The 20208-nt window shown below is 37.8% G+C and overlaps 1 protein-coding gene across 2 annotated transcripts in view; it reads right to left on the bottom strand.

Moving 5' to 3' along the window:
• The window catches only part of SLC35F1 (solute carrier family 35 member F1), a 570025-nt gene extending 563687 nt beyond the window's left edge, over positions 1–6338 (bottom strand). For both annotated transcript variants that reach the window (XM_072643146.1, XM_072643145.1), the window contains exon 1: positions 5021–6338. In XM_072643146.1, the coding sequence (XP_072499247.1) occupies positions 5021–5196 (176 nt within the window). In that variant the 5' untranslated portion in view covers positions 5197–6338. The remainder of the gene's footprint in view (positions 1–5020) is intronic.
• Positions 6339–20208: the final 13870 nt, after the last annotated feature.

Here is a 20208-nt window from a genome sequence, read left to right as displayed (position 1 = left end):
CTCTGGCTCTGTAGTTCATTAACACCTGGGTTCAAATCTGTCTCATACTTACTAGCTTGTGGGCATGGATTAATCCTATAACTTCCTTGAGGCTCAGTTTTTTCATCTCAGTTTTCTCAGTTTTATATCCCATGTAAAATAGGAACAATTAACCTATAATTATATATAATATATATAATTAACCTACCTCAAAAAAGGGTTGTGACACTCAGGTGAGATAATGCATATAAAACAGCTCACAAACTTTAAATTACTGCAACAAATATTGGTTAGTATTATTATCTCAAGTAAATTATGTCATATATTCATTTATGAGATGGACATATCGTGAAGCTTTATCACTGCCTTGAGTACAAGACGTAGTTACATGCACTAAATATGGTGCTATAGTAGAAGGAAAGAAGAGCTGCTTAGGCTTTATTCTTCCTAACTTGGGTCAAAATGTCATTCCCAGTCATCAGGAAATAAAGAAGAAGGCAGAAGCTTATACCTTTGTTTTGAATAGTATAAATAAAATGACAAGAGAAAGGTCTCTTTAGCTTCTATAAAAAAGGTTCTCTGGTAACCTTTGAGCACTGAAGCCTTGTATGCTATTATAATCCACATTGTTCCTACAAGATAGCACCTTTATTAACCAGTGGAAATTCCTCCATATAGTCTATAAAATACAAGAGCCTAACTACATCTTACTCAAAAATAAAGAGCATATATATGTTTATGTGTTATTTAAATAAAACAAAAAGCAACCATATTAAAACTGAACTCATTTAATTTTCATTACATTAAACAATGCCAGGCTGCTCAGTGTTGAAGCAGATAGAATACTGGACCTGGAGTCAGGGAAATCTGAGTTCAGATTCATCCTAGTTGTGTGACTCTGGGCAAGTCATTCGATCTGCCTCAGTTACTTCATCTATAAAAGAAGATAATAATAGCACCTCCTTCCCAGTGTTGTTGTGAGGATAAATAATATTTGTAAAGCACATTGCAAGTCTTAAAGCAATATACAAACGCTAGCTATTATAATTATTCTCAAAATTGGTGCCCATCACTTGCAAAGCAACTGAACAAATCACGGCCTTTGTAAGTAATGGAAGATTATTGCACTTATAAGAAACAACACAGGGGATTCAGAAAAATGTGGGAAGACTTGCATGAACTGATTCAGAGGGAAGTAAACAGAACCAAGAGAATAATATGCACAATAACTACAGTAAAGTGAAAGGAAAGAAAAGCAATAAAACACTAAAGGATTTTTAACAAACTATCTTGGTTCTGAATAACAGCTCTAGAAACACACTTTCTTCCTTGTAGTAGTGGAGGTAGGAAGTACAAATGATGAATATGTTACACATTGTCAGAGGCAGTTACAGTATCCATCACTTTGCATAAATACTTTTCTTTATTACACTAAAAGGTTCAGTGGCTTGGGCGTGGGGCAGATAAAAAGAAATGACTGATGTAAAAAAAAGAAACCATAATAATTTTCTTTAAAAACACTTCTTTTTTGGAAAATCTCTTCTACCTATAGGCCATGGGTCGTTTAGTACACTGAAAAGAATGCTGAACATAAAGTTTGGAAAATTGGGTTCAAATTTGAGGTTCAGCAACTGTTGGATTAGTAGTTTCACCTCAGCATCATTATTTAATCTTTTTAAGTTCCAAATTTTTCATCTATAAAATGGGGACAACAATATTCACATTACCTTTGCCCACAGTACTGTTACAAAGTAGTTAGGAAATCTTGAAGCACTCTATTAATATGTTATACTGTATGTTGCCCCCTTTTGAGTGAAAAGGTGACTTTTACATTATTTAGTCTGAGACAAACTGCCAGGAAGGTGAGTTGTGCTTGAGGTACTAATATAATTATAATGCAGTTGCTCATACTGCATCATCTGAATTCTCTTAGTCGTCCTTTCCTGGGTCCAACAAGACAACAGAAAAGACAACCGATCAAGGTTAGAGTGTCATATCTAATCAGTAAATATTCTCTACAGTTACTCGTGGCAAAGCTATTACACCTGCTTTTGCATGGTATGAAACTGGAGAAACAACATCTGGATTTGCCTCTAATTTCTGCTAAGGACTGAGACCTGGCCTGAGTATTTAACAGTGAAGGATAATTGAAACAGAAGAAACAGACCGAAGAGGTCAATGGCTAGGAAGATCTGGGTTGAAATCCAGCCTCAGAAAATTACTAATTGTGTGGCTCTGGATAAATGACAACCTCTGTGCACCTCAGTTTTGTCATCTATGAAATGAGAATAATAAGTGCATCTACCTCCCAGGGTTATTTTGAGGGTCAAATGAGATAATATTTGTAAAGCATTAGCACTATGCTTAGCACACAGTAGGTGCTTAATAAATGCTTATTTCCTTCCTTCAAAGATGTGGACAGAAGTTCCACTCTTGACCAACACTCAGCATTCTGTTTCGATCTAGAGTCACTTAGCAGCCACTACTGATGTTCTAGTCATATTGGCTTTTCATTTCCAGGCAGAATCAACCAAAAAAAAAAATCATGCTAAATAAATTATTCCATCAGGGATAAGCTTCTGTTTGTTCTGATATTTCTAACCTCCAGCCAAAGATGCTCTTTCCCAGAAGAAGTGTATGTTACACTTGTCCTTGAGGGAAAAGGAAACTTCATTAGCTAAAGACAATGGTAGCATTCTGCCAACAGAAATAATATAGCTTCAATGAATTTCTCAACAGAAGTTTTCTGGGTATTAGAGTTAAGTGATCTTAGTGTTAAAAGCATGGCCTGATAGTTCTATTTATAGATGCACTTGTGATTAAATGTCATTCATTTAACCTTTTGGCTTTGGTTTCGTCTTCTGTAAAAACAGAAATACTACTATTCATCAATAGAAGGTCAGAAAGATTAACAAATATGTTCTGCCATTACCAAAAACCAAACAAAAATTCTACTTTACATTTGAATAATGATGTGCTACTCATGGTGCTTTCACATATTTCATTTTCTTTGATTATTTGTAATCATTTTATGAGTTGTTTGGGCCAGAACTACTATCCCCATTTTACAGATGAAAAAACTGGGAGATGAAATGCCTCACCTAAAACTACAAGGGAACTTAGCCACAGAGCTAACTAGAATCCAGACCTCCTGACTCCTAAATCCACTAGTCTTTCCACTAAACTGAATTATCTCTATTAAGGCACAGCATATGTGATGCACTAAAATGGAATTTCTAAAACTCTGAGGTTAAACAAAGGAAAATGAACCTATCTACTTATCACCAGTTTAGGGGAAAGGGGGGAAGTCTATTCAGGCTTACATCAGCTTCCCTTCCGGGATAACAAAAAGCTCATCAAAGTACGAGAGTTTCTTGGTCTGAGAAAATCATTTTCTCATCTCTTCTTTTAATTCAGTCTCAAATTAGTGGAAAATGTAAATGTGATGATATTGCAGTTACCTTTTTTCTAAAACTCATTGCAGATTTATCATTTAGGAAACCAGAAATTTGTATAGAATGCAAAGCAGGGAACATCCCCTTGACTTATTTGTTGTTGTTTTTTTTTTATTTTTTATTTTTACAGTCTAATATTCTGGCAAGTGTTACGCTCTGCCACAAGTCCTGCAAAAGAAAAGCTTGAGGTTCCATCACAATATCCCATGTCTGTTTCGGTGCATTTCTTCCTGTTCGGATACGAGAAACTTGCTTAAGTTCCCAGAAAGAGGTCTAACATCTTTTTCCAGTCATGAGACTGGGCTCTTTTGTTTGTTTGTTTGGGTTTATATACCTAAACCACCCAGCAAAATAATGAGCTAATGAATAGATGGAGCCCCAGCTGAGCTGATTTTACAGATCTATTTCGGTAGACATTGTGTACTCCCACTTCTAGCTCCAGTCAGTTAAAGTGATATGAACTCCTTCGAAATGTATTTCCACTCAGATTTAAAACCACAGAGAAACCTGTATGAACAGAGCAAGAGACCAAGGTTCTCTCCAGAGTTACCCCTACGAAGTCAGAGAAACGCACACCAATACGGAGGCACACAAAAGCACGTAGACAGGCTTCTTTGTCCATGTAAATGCTTACAAGCAACAATTCATTCACCTCAAGCCAGTTAAAAGATGATTCCTTTCCCAATCGCAGGCAGAGCTATAAGAGGTATGAATGCCCCGTGCTAATAAATGACCACAGAGCATGGTCCATCTCTCCCCCCTCCCTTTCTTTCTTGAACCACCAGGTCGGTTGGACAGGACCTGTGACCAACATTCACCTTCCCAAGCCGTCTCTCAACTCCTCAGCCTTCCATTTTCATACTTTGCCTGGGTTTGCTCCAGGCCTCTTGCCTCTTTCCCTCCGTCTTTACACCCCAGAAAGGGCTCAGTGTGTCGGCACGAGAAACAAGCCAAGAGAAGCCCTGCCCCTGCCTCCTTTTCTTCGCCTGGACAGCAGCAGCGACACCATTCCCCGCCTTCCTGTAGCTTGCACAATGAGGGGCTCAGCTTGCCTGAAGTGGGACGCGGCTGCATCCAAGCCTATTTCTAGATGACCACCCCAACAAGAAAGGACCCTGGCTACCCTCTGGTCCCTCAAGGGCTACTTAGTGCACAGGGCTTGGTAATGAGCTGCCCGAGGACTAAAAAGAAAGGAAGAGGGCATTCCCCTCCTCCTATACACCAAGATGTGCGTATGTGCGCGCACACACACACATACACACACGCAGGGGAAAGAGCCATCCCCAGGGCACAATATCATTCCCAAACTACCGCCCCTGCCAGCCCCCCAGAGCGGGGCCCCTAGTTTCTCTCTCTGGGACAACGCTGCCGCCAGTGGGGTGCGCTTCCTTCAGTAGTGCTGCAGGCAGAACCACTCCCCCCTCTCCCTAGTCCCCGGGCCCAAAGCCCAGTCCCAAGGGGGCCCAAGTGCGAGCCCTGGAGCAAGGGAAGCCCCTCCGGCCTCTGCCGGCTGCTGGGGTCCCCGCAGCCCACGCCCCTCGCGGTCAGCGCAGGCTAGCCCTCGCTCCCCTCGCAGCTCCGCTCACCTGTTCAGCATTTTCCTGATCCTCTGGCGCACGCTGGAGGCGGACGAGGCAGAGAGGCTCCCGCCGCTGCTGCCGCTGCTCTCGGCCGGCAGGTTCTCGATGGTAGCCACGACATGGTTGGGCTGCTGTTGCTGCTGCAGCTGCTGCTGCTGTTGCTGCTGCTCGGGGGAGATCATCGCGGTGGCGGCTGTGGCGGCGGCGGCGGCTGTGGGAGGGCGATCAGAACGCAGCAGCTGGGCGCATTCTGCGCTGCCCCAGGTCTGGCCAGACGAGGGGAGAAGGAGGAGAAAGAGGGAGTCCCCGGGCTGACGCTGCAGGGGAGAGGCGGTGCTGTGGTTGGAGGGGCAGAGAGGCTGAGCGCGGCTGCTGCTGTTTCCGCGGGCGAGCGGCGTGTAAGCCCTCACCCAGCCCCAGCCCCAGCCCCGGCGCCAGCCTTCACTCACTCTAGCCCAGAGTGCGCGCACCCTCACTCTGCTGCTGCTACTGCTGCTGTGGCTGCTGTTACCGCTGCCTCCGCTGCCTCCTCCTCCTCCTCTACCTCCTCACGCAGCGACTCCAAAGTGCTTTCACACTACTCAGAGCGTCAGCAGATAGGCTCTCTTTCCTGTTCGCGTTCGATAGTGAAGTCCAGCCAGGTGAAGCGAGGCCATAATCACAGAAATCTATTTTACTCTGATTGTCCTTCCCCAAGCCCCCCGCCCACCTATCCCTACCTCTACTCCACCCTACTTCGTTTGAAGCAGCGGGTTTGGGAAGAAGGCATAGGTGAGCCGCAGGTTTCCCCTCACCTTCAACGAGTGAGTCAGGCAGGTTCCCTCCTCACCCGCGGAGCTAGTAGTCTTTCTCCGAGTGTAAGAGGCCAAGAGAGGAGGAAAGGAAGGGCAGCACTGGGGGCAGCGACAGGGAGATGCGGGGATGCTGCTCTGCTGGGATAGTCACTTTTTCCTCTCGGCAGAGGGAGCCCTTGAGGTGTTTAATTTTCCCCAGCCCCTCCTGTCCTCTCTCATCATCCAGTTGTCCCTATTCGCTTATTTTCTGCTCCCTATCCTAAAATGTAGGAGTTGTACGTTGCCTTGCTAGAAACTCCAGCACCACTTTCTTCCGGACAGCGGCAAGAAGCTGGGCAATATTTGCCTGTTGGACACTTTCCTTATTTCCGGCTTTATACAACTTCTGTGGTGAAAATACTAAGTTTTAAGGACATGGGTGGGCAACCGGTTTCCTACATGTTGCTCACTCTGAACAGTAGAAGAAAAAAAACATTGGACCAACCCAAACCTCAATCTTTGAAATTCATGAAATTTTCTATTGTAAAAAAAAAAAATCTTGAAAAGAGGAAAAAGATATGTAGGTACTTGCATCAAGAGACTCCTCAGACTGAAAAGAGATCATATCTTTATGAGGGGAAAAAACAACTGGTTTGATGTCTTAATCATCTCCTCATAGATAATAGCTGACATTTATATATTGCATTAAGCTTCTCAAAGTGCTTTACATACATTTGACCAAATTGATATTTTAGACAAAAATTTTGAGGGATCCAGAATATCAATTTTATCCAGATCCGAAATAATAAATGCCATTTATTTCTGCAGTCTTAAGGTAATGGGAGCTGAGGGAAAATATCTATTTCTTATTTCATTCTTCCTAATACAGATTGCAGGGACAGTGTACCTGCTGAATAATGTGCACCCTTCTTTATCTTTATACTTTAAACCAACTGTCTCTGAAACATAGTGAATACATAGGTTTGTTACCAAACATTTACCAAGAGAGTAGCAGTGCGGGAGCTAAGGATTAGGAAAATGCGGGAATGCTGCTCCTACAGGTTGGTTAAAGAAAACTAAAGGCAGGGGAATGAGTAAATGAGAAATACTTTTAGTCTCAGTTTTGAAAGAATAGGATAGAAGCAGGAGCAATAAGGAAAGACTGGGCATGCTTAATTGTGAGAGGAGCATAGTTAAGGAGAGGGGATGGGGAAATAACATGTGAAAATTAATTAAACTAGACCAATTAAACCTTTACTTCCCCTTCCTGTTAACAACAGTCATCCTCTGCTATTTAATTGGGCATTGGAAATTTGAGAATGTAGATAACAGGTATTTCAATGAACCTCATTTTTTTCTGAGTCTGTTTTCTCTCATTACATCTATTTCAATTCAAAATAGTCCAAATTAAACATACATTTCTTGGAATTAACATGTTTCCCTCCTTTTGCACATTAGTTTTCCATCCTAAGACTACTTCTACCTCAAAAGCATAGAGCATTTACTGATGATTTACCTTGAAAGGAACCCAAAACTCTGTCTACCACAAGATATTAAAGTCCCAGTAGGACCACTGAAATTTGCCTTCAAGACTTGACATTTTTGAGATCAGAATGAAAACTCAGCCTAACTGAGCATTTTGGCTTAACCTGATAGCAAATTATTATAGAAACCTAATTATTAAAACAATGTTTACGGTAATTCCAAGTGTCAGTCATGAAGGATTGGGTCTTTGGTGCCCTGTTCTTTCACATTTGTCTTGGTTTCTTTTATCTTTAAGGTATACATACATACATACATACATACATACATACATACATACATATATTTGGTACTTCACAAATTGGTGCTGTGTCTGCACTTCCAATTTTGCATTCACTCCTAGTAATTTTTCAAGAAGGATTCTCTATCTGTATTTTTCTGCTGCATCTAAATGATCTTAATCTCTTCTTAGTCAGAAATGGAAAAAATAAGATAAAGATGGATAAGATTAAAGCATGTAAAATAACAATACTGCTTTTGTACTTGTTGAGAGTAGTTTTCACCTCAGGGTCCCTTCCATAAGCAGTTTATAACTTTACCTTTTTTATTCTCTGAATCATCGTATAGTGTCCCCAATGTGTAAGGTATTGTGTTATTGACAGAGAAGCAAATGCAGAAAGGGTAACTGTTATAGAATGTACTAATATGGATATGAATGAGCATGAAATGGGGAAACCTCCATGCCCCTGAAACTCATCTTTCTTCATCCTCATTGCTTCATATGCTATTGCTGATCTTGCCCCTTCACTTACTAGAGCTGTCTTTATTTGCTGAACTAAAGAAAAGATAAGCTTCACTTTCCATAGTCAAGGGTAAGAAATCATAGTGCTTTAGCACCAGAAGGGACCTCAATGGCTCTCTAAGTCCAAGTTAATTCAATACAAACATTTATTAATGGCCTGATATGTGAGAAACACTAATCTTGGTACTGGAGATACAAAAACAAAAAATGACCCAGTTTCATTCCTCTTTGCAACATCACTGATAAGTTTCTGCTTGAATATCTAGTTTAGTATAAAGTATAAAGAGCACTCACTTTGGAGTGAGAGTGAATAAGTTCCATTATTCAACTTGCTACCTGTATAATCTTGGACAAGTTATTTAACTTCTCTTGCTCTCAGGTTCCTTACCTGTAAAATAAAAGGGTACAACTAAATTACTTTTAAGATCCTTTCCAGGTAAAAATCCTCTGATCTTCAATAATGAATGTATATAAAATGTAGTAACCAAAGGAAAATGAGATAGCATTCTAGGCAAGGGAAACAAAAAAGACACAGAAGTAAGGATGTTCATAACCTCTACTAGAAGAAACAAGTTGACTAGAGAGTAATAGAGGAAAGGTTGTTAGATTAAGAATTTTGTACTTCATTTATCCTATTGGCAGTGGAAAATCTATAGGAAGGGGAAGTAATGGCAGTAAAATAGTATGTCAGTAAATTTTAGTAAAATAGTATAGCATGGATTGGAAAAGGAAGATGAGGACAATGGTTAAGAAAATATGGTAAGATGAGGATGTTCAGTTCAGAAAAACCTGGGAAGATTTATATGAACTAATGCAAAGTGAGGAGAGAAGAACCAGGAGAATATTGTCTATAATAACAGTAATTGCAACAATGGTCAACTGTGAAAGACTACTATGCTCAATACAATGATCCAAGATAATACCAAAGGATCTATGATGAAAAAAAGCTATCCACCTCCAGAGAGAGAACAGACAACCTCTTAGTGCATACTAAAGCATACTTTTTTACTTTATTTTTCTTGCTTCTTTTTTTTGGAAACATGACTAATATGGAAACATGTTTTGCATGACTTCACATGTATAATTAATATCCTATTGCTTACCTTCTCAATGGGTAGGGGAGGGGCTGGAAAAAGAAAGAATTTGGAACTCAATTTTTTAAAATGAATGCTAAAAATAAATAAATGAATGATAATTTTTGAAAGAGATAATATGCCAATAATTTTAGTATATTTGGAGATATTAAACTGATTATCTTAAATTATGAGTGATAATTTCTTAACATTTTGCTGGTCCTAAGTCTGAAATTTTTTTTAAATAATTTGACTTCTACAGCAAACAATCAAGACTACATATCTGTTCCAAACTGAAAATTTCTGCAAGAAATAATTATGGCAAGAAGAGTAATACTACTCTAAGTACAAAGTAATAGACTTTTGAGTTGAATAAAAAATATCAACTTTTTTTTTTTTTACTAGACTAAGGCACTTCAGAGCTTTATTTTTCCAGAGCATTAGTGGGCTAGATATGTTCACAGTTGTGAGAAGAAAAGCTATGTTCCATAGCTCAGTAATTGGATTTAGAATTGTTCATTACTACCCTTCTTCAAATTTCCCTCCCCCCACAAATATAGCCTTAAAGTGAAGATATAATACCGACTAATACTAGAGAAAGGGCAGCTGACCATGCCTGGGTCAAATGTAGTTTTTGTGTTAAATTCAGGAATTTCAGTGACAATCAATGACAATTTGAACAGAATGAAGACTGAAGCCCTAAATTCCTATAATTAGTACTATCTGAAAGAATCAGATTTTTAGATAAAAGGGATCTCAGAGGTTATCTAGGCCAATCGAATCTCCTCTAGGGATTGGATCAGCAGATACAGAATTTGTATTAAAACTGAACAAGTAGGGAGAAGGTGGAAAACATTGATTCCCACTAAACAAAACTATTAAAATTTCTGGGCCTCCAAATTTAGATTAGCAGAATGAACAAACCTCAGCCCAAATAGGAACCAATTATATTGTATTTCTCCAAAATCATACGCTCAAAGTTTAAATTTTCCCCAAATATCTCCAGATCTTCGGGGGTATGACTTATCATCCTTTATCAAAAGTGAAAATAATTTTCTATTTGAAGAGTCAAGAGGTGGGCTTGAGTCCTGCCTTTGACATTTACTGTCCTTGTGACCACAGACAGAACAATTTTTCTCATTTGTGAAATGAAGGTAATAATGCTTTCATTATCTACTTGGCTACATTGTTAGAGAAACCAGTCCTCTATAAACAATAAAGACTTAGAGTTGTATATTTTTGTTTTATTACTATTCTTTCAAGGTATGTTGCCATTCCTCCATAAAAATCCTACTCTGAAACCTTACTGTGGAGCTAGGATAAGCCCATTTGCTCAGAGGCTATGCAAACAGAGCACAGATTGTGGCAGGTTCTACCAAGTTGGAAAACTACCTTCAAGTATAGCTCCAGTGGCAGACTATCTATGACTATGAGTGTTTTCTGAGAACAAGCGTAGCTATATATAAAGAGGTACACCATCAGAACACTGACTGCTAGAAGATGAATTCCTTGGCCACAGAAACCCTTGAAAAATACAAAAAGGCCAATAGTCAGTCCTTCTGACTCTCTATTTGTTCCCATAGTGACAGTGATGAAATGGTAGGAAAGAGAATGATAGATCTTAAAAATCTTTTTGGACTCTCCGGAAACATTTGGTTCTCTAAATGTATGCAACAATTAATTAATAAACTGAGCCAAATATGTTTAACATAATTTTGCATAAATGAAGCCATAAGACAATAAGTTTGCATCTAAATGGCAAGACAGCATATTATGAGAACTTCTGTGACACTCTCCTTAAAGAGATAAAGAGAAAAGTAGGCAGAGTTGGTTTTGTGTGTGTCCAAAGGCAACAAGAAATTTTATTTTATGGGGTTCAGTGATCATTTTTTAAGTGCTAGTCAATATATGAAAACAGATCACCATGGAAATTATTGCAACTTATGTGTCAACAAATATTGCAGGGGATGAAAAAAGCAAACAAATTTCAGGGAGGATTTGACAATCTCCAACCCAAGGCACCATATACCTTGATATTTAGTGATTTAAATGTAAAGGTTGGAGCAAGGGAGCATATACATGTCTTTGTCGAATAGTTCTAAACTATGTATAAGCATGCAGATGGCTATATGTATGGACTGTTTAGGATATGTAGAAGTTTAATGCCTGTATATCATGTATATTACGTTCAAGAGGATACTAGACATGGAAAGTCCTGTACAATGTTACCTTAGACAAAATTGACTACATCTTAAATAGGAAATTAGTTATTGAAACTGGAATCATTTTAGAATTCTTTGTCTCCATTTCTGTCTCTTTCTCAATGACTGGTTAGAGTAAAAAAAATTAACATCAAACATCCAATATAGGATAAAATAAGATGATACTTAATCTATTATAATAGTTCCAACCCTTTTTCAATAAGCTATCGAAATTTAAAAATGAGAAATTGGTGAAATATGATTTTCAAAATATTGTGGAATTGAACTCATACAGAACAGTCAACACAATGGGAAGGCAAGAAAAAAACAGAAAGTGCTTCATCCAGGAAACATTTGATCTCGTTTCCAAACAGAAGGACATAGCAGCCAAGGGCAATGATTCAAAAGTGCAAGATCATTTATAGAATGTGATAGAGTAAAAATGTGAAGAGAGGGGTTTACAAGAAGTGAAACCTTAAAATATTTGATATGATGGAGGAGAAAATGAACCTGCAGCCTGGTCTATCTTTGAAGAGGTGAGGGAACATGGGTGTGGAACACAGACTTTTTGATACATTAGTTTTGTTGAACTTTTTTCTTTCCTTTTTTTTAGTGTTTATTAAAAAAGGATGTTCTCTAAGAGTGAGTGAACAGAATGATATACTGAAAATGTAGGTGTCAATAAAACATTTTAAATGAAAGTAATACTTCCAGAGAGAGAAATAGTTACAAAGCTTTGAAGTTTGCTATGAAACCCAGTTAAGCCAGATTCCTTCAACAGTACTTATAGATGAAATTGGATCAACACCTAATTGAGAGAATCCATGTGACTTCATACCTTTCCAACCTTCTTACCTTCTACTGCCTTCCACTCACTTTTTTATTCATCCATACTAACATCTTTGCTATACATCAAGCAGGATATTCCATCTCCTACCTCCATAAAATCTTTGATTTGGAAAGAAAATTAGAGATCACTGAAAGTTGCCCCAGGCTGCCCCACTCCCACACACACACATGTTCATGCATCATTTCTACAAAATTCTTCACAGAAGATGGTCATTTTGCCTATAAGCTTAACAAACAATATTTGACATTTATGTAGCAGTTTGCAAAAATCTTGTATACATTATCCTATTTGAGCCATGCAACTATGCTGTGAGGAGGGTACTACAAGTATTTTTATGGCCATTTTATAGATTAGGAAAGTGAACCTCAGAGAAGTTAAGACTTGCTCATAGTCACATATCTAGTAAGTGTCACAAGCCAATTAGAATCCAGGGCTTGCTGGCCCCGTGCCCATTACTCCATTCACCATAACACTCTTCCTTTCTTTGTCAATATTCACTATTTTGCCTCACCACTTCACAGTAATCTCTTCCACATCCAACACCTGCTGTACCATGTCAGATAAAAGCTCATTCACACAGCACTTGCCCCTACAGCCCTCCACTGTGCTCACAATGTTACCCTACCAGAGTTGCTAGCATAGTCAGATGAATGTTAGAACTGTCCATGCTAATTGCTTCTGGGCATTTGCTTTCATGAATGTGTCTGGCATAGCCACTAACCACCGAAAATGGATTTATTACACATTTCAACAATGATTGGTGGGACAATAATTTTTTAAAGCTTTTGTTCCAACAAAGAATTATTGCTATTTCCACTGACAATGCTTCTTTCTCTTCCGCTCCTTTCCTGGTATCACTCTTTGAACACATCCTTACAGTTGAAATCCTTTAGGATTCCAAATTTGGCTCTTATGTACCTGCCCAGCTGCTTCTCACTTCAGTGAAATCTCTAATTGTGTGTGCATAAGAGTAAAATTTGACCTGTGCCGAATTTTAAATGCTAATCTTACCAAAACACCGTAGTTAATCTATCCCATGCCCGACACCTGCTGTCTCATCTTTATCATCCAAAATATTTGATTCACATCCCCAAACCTTCCAATAGTTGCTTCAAGTTATTTGTGCAATCTGAGCTCAAATACTGTTGGGCATGTGCAATCTCTGTGTTACTCTTTCAGTCATTTTTAATTCTCCTTTTCTTTACATTAAAGTGAACATTTATGGCAACAACTATGAAATTTGTGACATTTAGAAAAATGCAGTATCTGTAGTTTTAATTCATTAATTCAAACTTAATGGGAAAGACATAAAGGGGAAAAGAATTATATGACAAATACATCTCATTAATTTTTCTTTGGGAGGAATAAAAGGGAAAAGGGGGAAAATTGATAATGTACTTTAGAGTTATATTCTAGAAATGTCAATGAGCTGTGAGAGAAATGAACAAATTTAATCCAACAAATATAGATGTAGCATCTCAGTCATACCCTTTTATGTGTGGCCCTCTATCCCCCTCTAAGCCATCTTCTGTTCAAGGTACTGTGTGGGTCTGCATCTATTCAAAAACTGTAGTTACAAGTCCCTACTTACTAGCCAGACAAAAAACACAATCAGTTAAAGCAAAGGAATTTCATGAAACAGTATAGTAAGGTGAGCAGTAGAATACTTCCCCCAATAAGAGGGACATGCTGTCTCATAAATACCCACAGAATCAGTAGGAGAAGTGAATATGTAGAGTGAGTATTTATCAAGGGGGCACGTACATAGGGAATAAGGGTGGCCAGGTGACATTTATTGAAGCCCCAACAATGTAGGTTTACCAATGTTTTCTGGTGATGTCATAACATTGTGATTGTTGGGCATGATATATAGTTTGCCAAGTAGGTAGTCCCTTCAGGGCATTACTCCCTGCTAATCTCATGTGACCACTACTGGATGATGATTTGCTTTTCCCATGATTATCACCTAGTCATGTTCCTTTGGACATGGGGTTGCAGAGATTCTCTATGATATCAGCTTCTGGCTTTAGCTGAAGTCCTCATATGAAGTTCTTCTCCATAACAGAAGGAGTGAGATCTATCTTCTTTCTTTTATCTTAGAATTCAGAGACTAAAAGCTTGAATTCTTGTAATGATGGAGGCAGGTCCTTCATGAACCCAGTTATCAGTATAGGAAAAAAATTAAAACATCATTGGCTTTCTGTCCATAAGGAGATAAATCTATCAGATCCTAGATTCTTAGTTATTTGTGGCTTTTTTTCTGCAAGTAGGGGAGTTAACTTCTGAGGGAAAATTCTTTTAAAACACAAAACACTTTATCAATTTAATAACCTGTAGGCATTCCATCTGTCTTTGAACTTGCTTCCTCTTTCTCATCTTGAGCAACATCTTGAATTCAAGTCTATTTGACTTGAGGTTAGAAAGTTCCCTTTAACTTCTGTCAAATGTTTATCGACAACCTGTACCTCAACTCTTTCTTCTAAATTCCTGTTGTACTGTAGTCAACAGCAAAACATCCGTGCTTTAAGCCCCCCTACATTTGTCAGGAGTCTACTATATATAAGCTGCTGGGTCGAGTTCTGTGGATACAAAGACAAAAATTAAGTAGTCCCAGTCTTCCAAGAATTTGCATTCTCCTGGAACCATTGAAATGAACATGGTTTTTTCCAGGAAAGAACTAGTAAACCCAGTGCCCTGAGGGGTAGAAGGACAAAGAATAATATTGGCACTCGTCTGGAAAGGGAAGTGACATTAGGAAATCCCATGCTTGGCATCCTTAATTAACTCTGGGATATTTAAGCAAGAATGCAATCCAATGTGGGAAAAATGTAAAGGAAGGAGGTTTAGCAGTACCATTTTGAACTATATTATAAGACAGTAATTATCAAAACTATCTGGTTCTGGATAAGAAATAGAAAGATCAGTGGAACAGAGTAGACATACAATTTATAGCAGCAAATAAATATAGTAACCTAGTGTTCGACAAGTGTAAAGACTTAAGTCTTTGGGACAAAAATTCATTATTTGGTAAAAATTGTTGGGAAAGCTGAAATTAGGCATATTTTACACCATTTACCAAGAAGATATGGTGGAAATGGATACATGATCTAGATTTAAAGGGAGATATTATAAGAAAATTCAAAGAACATGGAAGATATTACCTATTAGATTTATGGACAGATGGACAGTTTATGAACAAACAAGAGATAGAGCATTGTGAGATATAAAATGGATGATTTTGATTACATCAGATTAAAAAGGGTTTGTACAAATAAAACAAATGTAGTGAAGATCATAAGGAAGGCAGAAAATTGGGGGAGGGGAGGAATTTTTATAGACCATTCCTCAGATAAAGGTCTAATATCTCAAATATAGACTCATATATATATATATATATATATATATATATATATATATATATATATATATATATATATATATAAACAATTTTTTTAAATCTATAAGAATGTGAGTCATTCCCCAACTGATAAATGGTCAAAGGATATGAATAGGGGGTTTTCTGATGAAGAAATCAGAACAATTTACAGTCATACAAAAAAATGCTCTAAATCATTATTGATTTAAAAAATGAAATTAAAACAATCCCGAAATGACATTTTACACCTATGAGATTGGCAATTAGGAGCCTAATTCATTGTTGGTGGATCTATGAGCTGATCCAACCATTTTGGAGAGAGACTTGGAAGTATGCCCAAATAATTACTAAACTGCCTATACCCTTTGACCCAGGAATACCACAATTAGGTCTGTTTCCCAAGATGATTAGGGAAAAAGGAAAAGAACCTATATGTTCTAAAATATTTATAATGAGTCTCTTTGTGATAGCTAAGAATTGGAAATTGTGAGGATGCCCACTAATTGGGGAATGGCTAAACAAATTGTATATGTTGATGATAGAATATTACTCTGCTATTAGAGATGATAAGCTCAATGATTTTAGAAAAACATGGAGAAACCACCATGAAATAATGAGCAAAATGAGCAAAACCAAAGAATCACCATATACAATAACAGAAGTATTGTTTTTTAAGAACTTTGAGTAACCAAGTCATTCTACTATTATGAATACCCAAATTAACCACAAAGATCCTATGAAGGAAGATGATGTTTGCATACACACACACACACACACACACACACACACACACACACACAACCATGAGACAGTGAGAGAGAGAGAGAGAGAGAGAGAGAGAGAGAGAGAAAGAGAGAGAGAGAGAGAGAGAGAGAGAGAGAGAGAGAGAGAGAGAGAGAGAGAGAGAGAGTTGTGTCTAATTGTAGCCATCTCAAAGTTGGCAGGGAGAGCAGTGGGTGAAAGTTCCATGATAACTCTGTTGTAAGCTTGAAAGGAAAAGCAAATTATGCATAATGTATCTGTGATAGCAGGTGCAATCCTCTGGTTTTCCATTCTATTCTGTTATGGAAATCCTTGTTTTATTTCTTAAGTTCACAATAAAATATTTTTTAAATGCATTGTGGTATAGCGAACAGAAAATCAGACTCAAAGTAAATATAGCCTGGCTACAAATCCATCTGGCCCTAGTACTTTTTTCTTAGGATGCTCATTTATGGCTTGTTCAATTTCTTTTTTGAAAATAGGTCTATTTAGGTATTTTATTTCCCTTTCTGCTAATCTAGGCAATTTATATTTTTTGTAAATATTCTTCCATTTCACTTAAGTTGTTAAATATATTGGCATATAATTAGGCAAAATAACTCCTTGTAATTGTTTTAATTTCATCTTCATTAGTGGCATATACACCCGTTTCATTTTTAATATTAGTGATTTGGTTTTCTTCTCTCTTTTTTTTAATAAAATTAACCAGTGGTTTATATATTTTATTGGTTTTTTTCCATAAAATAAACTCTGTTTTATTTATTATTTCAATGGGTATTTACACTTAATTTTATTAATCTTACCTTTAATTTTTAGGATTTCTAATTTAGTGTTTGAGGATTTTTAGTTTGCTCTTTTTCTAATTTTTTTAAATAGAATACCTAATTCATTCTTCTTCTCTTTCTCCATTTTATTGGTGTATACATTTAGAGACATAGACATATAAAGATTAATTTACATAAATTTTCCTCTGATTACTGCTTTTACTGTATCTCATAGGATTTGATATATTGTCTCAATATTGTCATTCTTTTTAATGAAATTGTTTCAAGTTGTATATAATAGATTTGCAGTTTCATGTACAATCATCTTCCCCAACCTTCCATTCTGCTATATTATGGAAATACTTGTTTTATTTCTTAAGTTCAGAATTTTTTTAAAAAAAGATAGCCTAGGTGTCTGTCTCACCTCTGAGACATATTGATAGTGTGACCCTAGGCTATTCATCAAACTTCCAAGTTCCATAGGCAACTCTAAGATCATGAATTGCTAAACAGTTCTAGTCTGCATTAACAAAGGGAATTTCTTGATCCAGGAATTCCCTACTTTGATGAAATTACAAATCTGCACCTTTTCGTCTGAAAAATGGCAGCAACAAGCTAGATAAATTAAATAAAATAGGTCATCGTGTAGTAGCAAATATAGTGCAGAGTGGTTGAAAGAGTTAAAAGGAGTCTTCCATGGAAGTAAGCCATTGCAGTCATAGAAGAGCTTGCCATCCTGAGTTCATTTATTTTTTGCCCCCTGGACTTTCCTAAGCATCTCCTGCCTTGAGAAATATGTAGCAAGTTTTTTCCTATGGTATAGTATGGTAGTGTATGGTATGGTCATAAAAGCACTACATTTCATCTACCTATTTTCATGGTGGCAAGTAATGCAGGAATTCAGACATAGCAGATATGAGAATGAATGAACCAATGAGTGCCTATAGGCTCAGCTCCCATACTTATTTGCGGTGTTTTACTGAAGTCTTCCCCTTCACTATGAGGGAACGTTCACTTTGTGTACTCTACCTTCCAATATTAGGCACCCCTTTTCAATTTAACATTGTGAATTCCAGTGAATTTAAATGAAAATTAATGCATGACATAGGCCCAAACTTAGAATGACTCACTTTTCACATTTTTACATGTTTCCTTATCTAATCTATAAATTCCTTTTTTTAAAAAAGTTTATTTTATTATGAACTTGAGAAATAACAAAAGCAAAGAAAAAAGATGATCATATGTGAAACTGCAAGTATATTATGTATTAGCCTGTAAACTTCTTGACAACAACATCTTCAGGATTTATGTATCTACTATGTGGGGGCAGCTAGGTGGTGCAGTGGATAGAGCACCAGTGCAAGAGTCAGGAGGACCTGAGTTCAAATCATACATCAGACACTTGACACTCACTAGCTGTATGACCTTGGGCAAGTCACTTAACCCCAATTGCCTCATCCTGGGTCATCTCCAGTCATCCTGATGAATATCTGGTCACTGGATTCAGATGGCTGTGGAGGAGAAGTGATGCGGTGACCTGCACAATCCTCCCTCACTCAAAGCAAAGTCAAGTGCAAGTCATGTCATCATTTCTCTGATGGCATGGTCTTCTTCAGCAATGAAGGATGAACACAAACACACATACATACATACACACACATCTACTATGTGACTAGTTGGTAGACCTGCTATCTAGAACATAGTTCTTGGGAAATTTGAAAGCAGAGACCTTAATTAGCCTAATTTTTAGTCATTATTCACTCTAAACTGCCTCCAACAGAATGTAAGTTCCATAAGTACAGGAAAAATTTCATTTTTGTCTTTATACCTCCAGCATCTAGCACTATATCTAGAACATGCTAGGCACTTCATAGATGCTCATTAGGTTAACAAAATGATCAGTTCCTTGATTCTCAAGCAATTTGATCATCTCATTCTGGACTCCTTCCTATTGCCTATAACTAACACACACACACACACACACATGTTCCGCATTCCAGGGTTCCAAATTCTCCCACTGACCCATAGACCAAGCTGTCTTTCCCTGTCTGGGCAAATCCCAGGGAAGAGATATAAACTCACACATGAAAAAAGAGGCCCAGTATTCCTCTATGAGTGTGGACATCAATCTCCTAGGAAGCATTAGTCTTCCATGAGCCTTTGATACCACTTTCACAGAGCTTTTCCACTCAATTAACTTGCTCTCACACCACAGAGAGATCAAGGGGTCAGTCTGAGAGTAAGATCAGATCAATATATTTCTAAAATTATTTTTTTTTATAGGCTGATTGACTTCACCTGACAATGGCTTCAGCCTGTGAAAGGGTATGCTCTAATCATGATGCTGAAGCTGTTGGTCTTTTCCCTGAGGATCCCTGTGTGCTCTCCCTCCCTCTGCTCCAGAATCCTTGACAGTTACCTCTGCCATTTCTAGTTGTAGCACCTTCTGCTTCATGCCTCCAACGACCTTGTTTATCTCTTCCTGAGATAGCTGCCTACCCTATTCCTAATCCTTCTTCTACATCAACTATCTGTGATTGAGGTCTTTTCCTTCTTGTCAACCAACCAAGTGCCAATGACAGTAGCAGAAATTTAGCATCAGGACTTAAAGACATTTTTGTATTTTGTCTCTCTTCTCTTTGGAATTGGGGGGTTTATTTTGTCTTATTTAATGAGAATTACCATCTGTGGGGCTACTATAATATGTAATTAACAATGTTTGATATTCTCTGATAGTGACAGATTTTAGAGGAAGCAAGGGAAATTATGCTATGAGGCTGCCATTGTTAAATGTGGATAAGGTCTAATTTGGGTGGTTTGGTAGGTCTAATGATTGATGTTTATGTGGGAAAGGAACAAGAATTTATTAAGCACTTAAATTATCCTAAATACTAGGCTAACTGCTTTCCAAATATCTTATTTTATCCTCCCAACAACCCTATCAGGGAGGCAGGTGTTACTATTTTATATTTCAGGAAACTGAGCCAGACACTGGTCATCTTGCCCAGGCTCACACAGCTAGTGTATTCCAGTGCTAGAGAAACGTTCAATAGTTGTTCTCAATAAATATTTTTTCATAGTTGCAATCAGTTTATTAAAAGAGATGATTGA

Source organism: Notamacropus eugenii, chromosome 2, assembly GCF_028372415.1.
Source record: "Notamacropus eugenii isolate mMacEug1 chromosome 2, mMacEug1.pri_v2, whole genome shotgun sequence".
Classification (NCBI taxonomy): domain Eukaryota; kingdom Metazoa; phylum Chordata; class Mammalia; order Diprotodontia; family Macropodidae; genus Notamacropus; species Notamacropus eugenii.
The sequence above is the reverse complement of the archived record's forward strand: the minus strand, read 5'-3'. Positions and strand labels throughout refer to the sequence as shown.